Raw genomic sequence first — 10,331 nt, forward strand, 5'->3', positions numbered from 1 at the left:
AGAAGACTCTTGAGAATCCCTTAGACAGCAAGGAGATCAAACCAGTCAATCTAAAGGAAATCAGTCCTGAATATTCATTGGAAGGGCTGATGTTGAAGCCGAAAGTCCAATACTTTGGCCACCTGATGCAAAGAACTGACTCATTTGAAAAGACCCTGATGCTGGGAAATATTGAAGGCAGGAGGAGAAGGGGACGACAGAGGATGAGATGGTTGGAGGGCATCACCGACTTGATGGAAAAGACCCTGATGCTGGGAAATATTGAAGGCAGGAGGAGAAGGGGACGACAGAGGATGAGATGGTTGGAGGGCATCACCGACTTGATGGACATGAGTTTGAGCAAGTTCCGGGAGTTGGTGATGGACAGGGAGGCCTGGTGTGCTGCAGTCCATGGGGTCACAAAGAGTCAGACATGAATGAGTGACTGAACTGAACTGAAGAAAAGCCCATTCTCACTATTATGGATTCCTCATCAGGTTAACTCCTATTCCCCCTTTTAGTCAAACATCACTTAAGATATCTTCCCTGACTCTGCAATTTAAACTAGGTTTCCCTGCTTTTCTCTCATAGCATGTTGTACTCTCCCCTAATAGTTTTACTATAGTTGATAAATACATATTTTGTTTTTTTTTCCAGTTTAATTGAGATATAATTGACTGGTTTGTATGATTATTTGCTGGTCACTGGGTTGTAAACTCCAGGAGGGCACAGCCCAAGTGAGTCTTGATATTTGTTGTCCTCATCCCACCTGCCCATTGTCTGACACAAAGCAGGTGCTCAATGGATATTTGTTGAATTAAATGAATTACGCGCTAAATGTTAGAGAACTCTGCCCCGTTGGCTAGGAGTAGCTTTGAATCTCGGCATAAATTCTGGATAAGCGTTTTAAAAGTTAGGACTGAGGATAGGTGTCTCAGGTATTTCAGCTCACAAGCCCTCTCCAAATCTCACCTGCCACTCTCCACCGTGTAGTTTTTTTTCTTACCAATCCCTCTCTGCTCTTGGCTTTCTGGCATCATGCACCATCCCTAACAATCACAGACCAAATAAAGAGAAGGATTGTGACAAGGACCCTACACGTGACTGCGTTTCCGTCCCAAGGCCAGCATATGACACCAGTGGCTCATAGCTCCATTAAAGACTGCAAAGTGCATCACTTCTCTTCCCCCGCCCAGACCTGGGGACTCCTATACCCAGCGCCAGGAAGCCCAAACTGCGGCATGGACTCAGATCTTCCGTACAGCATGGCAGCCGCCGAAGGCGTCGCCCATGCCAGTGACTGCCGTACAACATGGCCTCCTACAGAGAGCGCCCCACACCCCCTTCCGCCCGGTCGCCGGAAGTTTCCCTTTGAAACCCTGGCGGCAGACGCGGTCCGTGGTACGGCAGTTACTGCCGAGCATCTTTTGAACCAGAGCGACGAGGCGTGTGGGCAGGAGCAGCAGGCACCTGGGTTCGGCTCTCCTGGGGCAGGAAACTGTGCTGGATGTGGGAAGTCGATGGGATGGGCTGGGAATGGAGGATTTTCGCTCTCCTGAGTCGCGCTCTCCTGGGGCCTCCGCCTGCTTGGTCTCCTTGGCCCAGCCCTGGGTAACCATTCACCTTGTAACTTCTAGGCCCCAGCCGTGCCGCCTCGTTACGATGACCAGCGTGATTAAGACAGTGTACACCCTGCAGCCCTCCTGTGTGCTGAGCAGCGGCCTGCCGGCAGGTGGGTATCCACGGGGCCCTTACCCCCTGGCACTGCGAACCGGCCCTGGGGTGGTCGGGCCAGGAGTCTGGAGGCGTCAAATCTGTTGTTGGGGGTGGGTGGCACCGGCAAGGAAGGGCATTCTACCGGCTTTGACAGCTTGCTAACTTCCCTAGAACCGGGCTGTCTAGTTTATAATAGGAGTTGGGGGAAGGGCGGTAAGGTAGAAATTTGGACTTGCCCCACCCGCCTGCTTCTTCAACCCGAACTCTGCTGCATTCACCAATTAGACTCAAGTTGCTGACTATTCTACAATATTATTTGCAGTAAGCTAGGGATCCCTTTTATACGTATCTGTTTTATTTCCAGACTTGGGGTGTCCTGAGGGACTGGGTTTGTTGTCAGGGAGGAGAGAAGAGAGTCATTTAAAAAGCAGGATAGTTAGGGAGAAGCACTAGGGTTCACACCGTGTCTGGTTCCCATTTGTAACTGCACAGTGTCCTTTATATAGTACATTCTCAGCAAACATTTGTTGAGTAAAGTGAGAGAGAGAGGGATCAGGCCTAACTAATGCTCCAGAACTTTGGGAGAAGAGGCATGATTAAAAGCAATGTTTGATTGCTTTGCCATTTTGCTTTGTGTGACTCAGCTTGGAGTTGAAATTATCTCCTAAATTCTGCAACTGTCAGCTGCCTAATCTAGAGATTATAGCAGGGAATTGGTTTCAAACGTGAGAACTGGGTGGCGGTGGAAGGTTTTGAAGCAGCTATTTAAGATTCTTTCCGAGGTGACTCCATGCAACTGATTGATGAGGCTAGTAGGATTGACCTATGAAGTAAATAGGCTTTTCTCCAAAGGCCTTACAGGATTATGTTTGTCTTATATTGCTTCAGGACACCCGAATGGCAATCCTGTCATCAGCAGGGCTTAGGAGTTGATGGAGGAACTGGAGTCAGTCGTACACTGCCTTTCTCTTAGAAAGCGGCATCTTTAGTTCAGTGGGGAGTGACTGGCATCTCCCCACCCAAACTGGAAGTTTTCATCTCTTTGCTTCTTTCCCAGTCACAGCTTTACAATCATATGTAACCCCAATATTTAAAAATTTTTAGTCTGCCTCCCAGGTTTTTTGATGTTAGGCAAGGGTTGGTTGGTTTTTAGTTTTTTTTAACAGATAACATATACACATGTTAAAAAAAAAATTCCAAAGTTTGGAAACGATATACAGTGAAAAATTAGTCTTTCCATCCTTGGCACTAGCCATCCAGTTCCCTACTTAGCATCTCTCATTTTAAGAAGATAGTCTTTGTTAAACCCTGCTAAATTTTTCCTACAATACCATCCTTAGGTTCTAACAAATATGGGTTATTGGAACCAATCCCAGTCAATGAAGAGTGTTAATTTTGATCCGTTTGCTGTTGATACCTTTTTGCATGAGATATTTCTTATCATGTATGACTTATTAATACCTGAGAGAGGAGAAGGTAAATTCATTCACCCAAGGTTACCTTTTCTGACAGATCTCAGAAAGAACCCTTTTAATACTTGCTTTGTGTGAAAATAGGATGTAAGTGCCCACTGAGTGTACCTATAAATGAAATAATTTGTTAGCCTGAGAAATCATATTTATTCCAAACTGTTGTGCAGCTAAAGTCATCAAAATAAATCTTTATCAAACACAAAGTTTCCTAATGCCTGCAATTCAGTACTTTGTATCTCATTTCTTCATCTTGATTTAATCATTGATTTCTTCAACTTAAGATAGGTCAAGGTTATTAAAACTATTTTTGGTTGCGCAGTCTTTCTATAGTTTTGGAGAGCAGGAGATTCTTACTGTGGTGGCTCTTCCTGTTGCGGAGCACAGGCTCTAGGTGGGCTCAGTGATTGTGGCACATAGGCTAGTTGCCTCAGGGCATATAAAATCTCAGAAACCAGAGTATGGGCCCAGGTTTTTAAAGGGGCCATTTTACAATGAACAAAATGAAAGTTGGTATAAAGTAGAAGAATCCTTTGCATGTATTAGATGGGGTAGGGTGAGTACTTAACTCCAGAACAAGTTACTTGGATTTGCTATGAAATGGAAGTGGTAGAAAGAGGTGTGTGGCGGAGGGCGGCATAAGGGCTAGGGGGCAGATGCTCTCTTCTAGGGAAGAAGAGTGTCATGTCAGGGCCATTTCTGTGGTTATCTGGCAACAGCCTACCAGGATCAGAACAGAATGCCAAATAAGGAACCTAATATGAAACTCTAAACTTAAAGATGGATAAACAAAAATGGATGATGGTAAAGGCCAGCATGGAAGAGGGAAGACGACGAAAGAAGCTACTTTAGAGATGGTCTTTGAAACTGACATGTTCCGTTTAGGCAGTAAGCAGGTTTTGAATTTTTGCTAATATGCCAGATACTCTCCTAGATGCTGAGGTACAAAGACATCTGCAAAGCAGGAGGCCCCAGCCTCTGGAATCTAATGCCTGATGATCTGAGGTGGAGCTGATGTAATAATCATAGAAATAGAGTGCATGATAAATGTAATTAATGTACTTGAAGCATTCTGAAACCATCCCCACCCCACCCCTGGTCTGAGGAAAAATTGTCTTCCAGGAAACTGGTCCCTGGTGCCAAAAAGTTTGGGGACCACTGTCTTAGAGAACTAGTTAGTGAGCCAGTCTGGTCAAAACAACTAAGCAACAGCTGAAGCTTGAAACAGCTTGCATGTAGCTTAGGGGAGCAGGCAAAGTGCTTAAGAGCAGAATGAGATAGTTCCATTGAATTGCTGTATGAGGCAGGGTTCATCTGTGTTTTGCCTTGCTGGCAGCCACACTGCCTCTTGTGATCTTTGCTTATATGAATCTCCACCCTCTGGCCATTCGGTTTGCTATATCGTCAAACTTCTGGCCACCCTCAAACACTGCACTGTCACATTTAAAGAATTTTGGTTTCTATTCCCAATTGGTCTACAAGTCTTATTCTTCAGGATTTATAGAATTGGCAGCTGTTGGTCATGATATGTGAGGTTTCACCCGCTTGTTTTCCTTTGCAGATGCACAAACTCGAGCCACTTTTAAGAGCCAGTTACCTGTTAAGTCCAAAGAAGTTGATGTTTCCAGACCTCATTCAGGAGCTTCAGAGACTGATGTTACAAAAATCATCAAACCGAGACGAGAGAATGGGTGAGTCAGAACATCAGTATCCAAATAGAACTTCCTGTTAGAAATTGCTCAGTACCAAGAATTAGGGTTTTGCAGAGCACAAGGTGTCTGATGGATTGGCCTGTAGTCAGTGGCCCAGAGCATCACAGCATTGCTGAGCTGTTTTTCAGAACCCTCGGTATTGATAGCTCAGAAGAGGTGCAGCCAGGGTTATAATAGGTACTTTCTTCCTCTCTCAGCATTTGCTTTGCATGTGCAAATAGCAGCACTGCAGCCAAACCCCAGCCCTAAGTGGTAGTCGTGGCAGGTGGGTGCTAGTTGTGAGCCTGAGTTGCTAGTGTGAGCACAGGCCAGCCTGGCATAGTGTGTGTATCTTTCCCGAAGTGCTCAGCTCCCACTGAGTCAGATTGACATGAGGTAGCCACACCATTCTGAGCAGGAGCAGGTCTCTCAGGCTGTCAAACCGGTCAGGAAGGGAGCCCATTCCCTATTCATAAGCCTTTTTCAATAGTCTGGGCAGAAACAAAAGTGTGTGGTGCAATTGAGATATAGTTGACATATAACATTGTGTTAGTTTCAGGTATACAACATAGTGATTTGATATTTGTGTATATTGTGAAATGATCACCACAGTAAGGCTAGTTAACATCCTGATTTGTTTTTGCTTCTCTAGGCAGCTGAAGGCTACAGACACCTCCAGGAGGAACCTCAGGAAGAGGTGAGCAGCAGGGTAAAGAAAACTTGGCCACCACTTTAGGGTAGTGGGCCTTAATACAGAGTAAGGCTCTGGTTGTACCTCAGAATCACTCATGGGACTTGTTTTACCATGTTGGAGTCTGGTGCCACCTCAGAAATTGGAATGGAATTTTCAGGGGTGAGACACAGCCAGGCCTAAGACCCAATGTCAGGGCAAGAGTCGGTGATATGACAATCTTGAGCAACAGACAGGAGTTTGGGGGCTCCACGCCAGGACCACTGCTTAAACCCAGTGATAGCCCTTTAACAAGGGCAGGAAGCCTCAGGATGGGAGAAGCTGCATGTGTTAGTGATTTCAAAATGAGTATTCTACTGCTGGTGGTAAAATCTTGGAGAAAACTGCATCTTTCTATGCTTGAGGCTTGCTTGGCCATTTCAGTCCCGAAGGCAGAAATAATATAAGCTAGAAAGTTTGTAGAAATAGGTTGTAATTCCACATCTATTATTGAGCATGTCTTAAAAGTTCTAAAGACAAAATACTATTAAGACAGACTCAGAGAACTTTAAAAAGATTCAGTATTGATGATGATAATGGCGATTACTGACTAAAGTTTACTATGGGTCAGTAGCTCTGTCACAATTTGCATGTATATTCTCCTTTATCCTTCACAATAATAATAATATGAGGTGAGGGCATTAATTCTACAAATGAGGAAACAACCTGAGAGGCTACAGAGCTCCCTGAAGGTCGTATTCCACTATGTGATGAGGCCAGGATTTGAACCAGCCTGTTTGTGTAACTCCATAGCCCATACTCGTAATCCCTCCACCTCTTTATCTAAGTACAATTGTCATTACAGCTACAAACCATTGAGTAAACAGAAATCAGAAGAAGAGCTCAAGGATAAGAACCAGCTCTTAGAGGCTGTCAACAAGCAGTTGCACCAGAAATTGATTGAAACTCAGGTAAGAGACCCACCAGACCTCTGCCATCAGCTGCCCTGGTGAAGCACGTGGACTCCTGAGGGACCACACCAGGTGGTCCTGAGAGCAGCCAGAAAAGCCACTGGGCTTGTGCTGTGGCTGTTTCCAAGGAATGGGATGGGCCTGCCCTGTCTGCATGTTCACCCCAACAGGGAGAGCTGAAGGACCTGACTCAAAAAGTAGAGCTGCTGGAGAAGTTTCAGGACAACTGTTTGGCAATTTTAGAAAGCAAAGGCCTCAACCCAGGTAGGAACTGCCTTCAGAGGAGTCAGTGCCTGTGCCCTTTCCTGAGTGGTTCTGGGCTGTGTGGCAGGAGTTCAGCATGGTGTCAAGCCAACCTGGGCAGGGCAGGGGTTGCCTAGTAAAGCCCCGAAGATTTCAGGGAGCGCCTCTCTAGGCTCGGGTGATGTTGACTCTTCCTGCCCAAAAGTGTTTCCGGTGTTGTGGAGAGAGGGTTATCTCTTTCTTACCTGAACACTTTATGCCATTCTTTTGATGCTGATCTTGCAAATAGATCAGAAATATCTTCTTTATTTCGAGGGATATGGCACACAAGGAATCTTCATGGGTGGAGAGAGAGAGAGGATACTGTTGAAAAGGTTCTGAAGCTGGCTAGTAATCTCTGGGTCATGATGTGATTCTTGTTCTTACCCTGTCCCTAGAGGGCTGCTGCTGCTGCTAAGTCACTTCAGTCGTGTCCGACTCTGTGCGACCCCATAGACAGCAGCCCATCAGGCTCCCCCGTCCCTGGGATTCTGGGCAGTCTGTAACAGAGGAAACAGTGGAAGGGATTACCCAGAGACTGTCAGAGAGCCTGAGTTGAGGAACTTGAGGATGCCCAGGGAAGGAGCCCCGGCTTCTTTGAATTAGAGTACTGATTTTGAATGCTGCCATTAAAATAGTGCATTTTAGGATATATGCGTTATAGTCACCACACACGTTTTTGCGTGATTTTAATTGCCTATGTGTGTGCATTGTTTTTACAATAAAAATGTTGAAGGCCTATAGAGATTTTATAAATAGTTTTATGTACTGTAAACAGACCTAAAACCTATACCTTTCTTTTGGACAAATTTTCTGCTGAGCTGAGAAGAAAGTTTTGGCCATATCCATACCTGGAGAGGAAGGAGAAGTAAAATCCAGCTCTGGAGAGCAGGCATGGGGGACCCTGCCAAGGTGAAAGCTCAGGAGAAAGTGTCCAGGCCCAGACCCTCAGAGAAGTTTCCCCCATGAATACTCCTGTGGAGGGCTTTTTATTTTAAGTTGCAGTTCCCTAGTCACGGCTGACTCTGTTGTATCTACTGGTTTTAGGCAATGAGACCCTGGCATCACAGCAAGACTCCACTGCAGATCACATGGACTCCATGGTGAGGGGGCAGGTGTGAGGGGTGAGGGCGCAGTGAGCGTGGGGCCTTGCCGATCTAAGCAGTTCTCTGCCATATGCTCGGCAAAGCCCGCGAAACAGCCTTTGGTTATCCAGGAAGAGGGTGGTTGGATGTGTACTCAAAATAGCATATTTTCCATAAGGGTGACTTTGTGCTTACAAATAAGAGTGAGTCTGAGTTGAAAATGTACTACTTTAAAACCCATAGTAGGGTGGACTAGTGGAGACAGCTTTCTGGTTTCTCTGTTCTACGCTTTACCAAATTTTTCCCCTTACTCCTTTTCTAAGAACTGTTTCTTACAAAGGTCCAGCCTGAATTAAGCTTGTCCTCTCTTTGGTTCCTTCCCCGAGGTAGGAAGGTAATTTGTTTGGGATTAAAGCCTTTTGATCTTCTATGATCTCTTCCCCAGGAAGATCAGTTGTCATCTTAAAATACTAGGCGTGGACACCCCCTCCGCTCCTCAAGGCAACTTAGTCAGCCCTTCAGTGGCTACTGCCTTTCGTTCGTATTGCCTGTGTAGCACGGAGCATGTGGAGGTGTAGTCCTCTGTCCCTCCGGTGGACTCTGTTTCTCAGAGGAGCCTGGCACGTGTGTGGACACTCAGTAAATGACCGAATGCAAGGGATGTTAGTGGTCATCTAATTCAACTCCTATGAGGAGAAGAGTTTATATGAAGCAAAGTTCTTACCTTTCAATAAAGATCTGTTACTATATTTGCTACTGCTTTTCTCTTAGCTGCTGTTACAAACTTTGCAAGATGAACTGAAGCTTTTTAACGAAACAGCCAAAAAGCAGATGGAGGAGTTACAGGTAAGAGGCAGACATCACCCCAAGGCAAAATTACCATTTCTTACCACAATAGGAGGGTCTCTGGAGGACTCTTTTATTTATCTATTTATTCATTTTTAGTAAACTATTTTGCAACCATCTTAGATTGTGACAAAGTTGCAAAAATAATAGAGAATTCAATTCCCCTAATATTAACATCTTACATTGTCATGGTATATTTGTCAGGACTAAGAAGCCAATATTGATGCATTACTATTAACTAAATTCCAAGACTTTGATTTTACTGTTTTTTTCAACTAATTTTTTGTTCTAAAGATGCTTAGAAATGTTCACATCTGCAGGGCACGAGACAGTGTGCAACATGCCAGATTACCCCAGGTGAGAATTGACACCTGTGCGAAACCTATGTGTGGAAACCTGATATCTCAGGGAAACCTGTAATAGGAAACCCAGATTCTTGGGTCTCGACTTCTTTGAATTGCTTGGATGAACCGTGGGATACTACATGGAATCCTAGAGGATTTCATTGCTCCAGCTGAGATAGCAGATTCTGTAGTAAAGACAGTTCTTAAAGCCAACACAGATAAATCTAAAAAGAGACAGTGTGTTTCAATATTCCAGTGGTCTTCCTCAATGGAACAGAATGTTCTGGTTATTGGATTGTCTTTTCTGAGTCAAAGTTTTGTGGGGTTTTTTGTTTTTTAATGTCTTTCCGTGCAGGCCTTAAAGGTAAAGTTAAAGATGAAAGAAGAAGAGAGAGCCCAGTTCCTTGAACAACAGACCTTATGTAGCAGTCAAGTAAATGATTTCACAACAGCCCTTGAGGAAATGGAGCAGCTATTAGAAATATGATAAAAAGCAGGTGGCCACATGGCTCTCTCTTGGGGATAGACTCTCAGAGGCAGCTACTTAGGACATCTGCTTCTTGGCCGTGATCTTCTAGGACTCACCATCCCCAGAATGAAAACAGTTTCTGCAGTAGGATTAAAGACAGTTGATGTTGGAATGGCAATTCCTCCCTTAAGCAAGCATTTGTTCCCAGCCTTCAGATTGTCCAGCTCTCCTGAACCTCACAGTTCATAATTAGGGCCTACAGGAGAGGAGGCCTGAAAGGTTGGATCAGCCTCCTAGGATCAAAAAGCAGCACATCATTAGCATCAGGAGACTCTAAACCAGCCACAACCAGAGACGCCAAAAGACGTGCAGGAAGAAACAGTGAAGCATACATGCTCCATGGGAGACATCACTGAAGAGTCACGCGGTCCTTTCCTAACTTGGAACACATTCTGTCCCATCCTGGCTGGGCTCTGTGACCTCACTGTAATGGCTTAATAATGGGGTGAAGGTATAGATTGCAATAACAGGTATGAAACAATACACCTTGGAGCTTTTAATCTAAATCATTTCTGTGTTGTTTTTTTTTAATACAGTGTTACTTTTAAATAAATATTTCTGTAATTATTCAGATTGCAACATTGTCAAATGAAAATAGCTTTTTAATCTAAATATGGCCACTGAATACTACTGAACTAATCTGTTAACAAGTTCAAGGTTACAATTTCACCCAGAATGTTTTTCTTCTATTTTACCCAGAGTATTTTTCTTTTACTCATTTTAAATGCTCTATGACTGGCCCCCCTCCC

At 44.6% G+C, this 10,331-nt stretch overlaps 1 protein-coding gene across 2 annotated transcripts; it reads left to right on the forward strand.

Annotated features, from left to right (window-relative positions):
* The first annotated feature begins 1,131 nt into the window (after nt 1-1,131).
* On the forward strand, nt 1,132-10,088 carry KNSTRN (kinetochore localized astrin (SPAG5) binding protein). Of its 2 annotated transcripts, none has more exons than XM_069597805.1 (9): nt 1,132-1,453; nt 1,617-1,711; nt 4,726-4,855; nt 5,508-5,552; nt 6,391-6,496; nt 6,667-6,760; nt 7,826-7,881; nt 8,635-8,709; nt 9,409-10,088. In XM_069597805.1, the coding sequence occupies exons 1-9, from the start codon at nt 1,221-1,223 to the stop codon at nt 9,538-9,540; spliced, it is 966 nt and encodes a 321-aa protein (XP_069453906.1). In that variant the 5' UTR covers nt 1,132-1,220; the 3' UTR covers nt 9,541-10,088. The 2 variants fall into 2 exon arrangements, 1 of the variants encoding a protein (XP_069453906.1); XR_011258438.1 differs by having other exon boundaries at nt 1,245-1,453; nt 6,667-7,690.
* Nucleotides 10,089-10,331: the final 243 nt, after the last annotated feature.

The sequence above is a fragment of the Ovis canadensis genome, chromosome 7, assembly GCF_042477335.2.
Source record: "Ovis canadensis isolate MfBH-ARS-UI-01 breed Bighorn chromosome 7, ARS-UI_OviCan_v2, whole genome shotgun sequence".
Classification (NCBI taxonomy): Eukaryota; Metazoa; Chordata; class Mammalia; order Artiodactyla; family Bovidae; genus Ovis; species Ovis canadensis.

What these genes read in the sequence shown, in the direction of transcription:
- KNSTRN (XM_069597805.1), top strand. Translation starts at nt 1,221, where the DNA reads ATGGACTCAGATCTTCCGTACAGCATGGCAGCCGCCGAAGGCGTCGCC. An exon ending in AAGCAAAGGCCTCAACCCAG is followed by an intron (nt 6,761 to 7,825) that starts GTAGGAACTGCC and finishes TACTGGTTTTAG; the next exon opens with GCAATGAGACCCTGGCATCA. An exon ending in AGCAGATGGAGGAGTTACAG is followed by an intron (nt 8,710 to 9,408) that starts GTAAGAGGCAGA and finishes CTTTCCGTGCAG; the next exon opens with GCCTTAAAGGTAAAGTTAAA.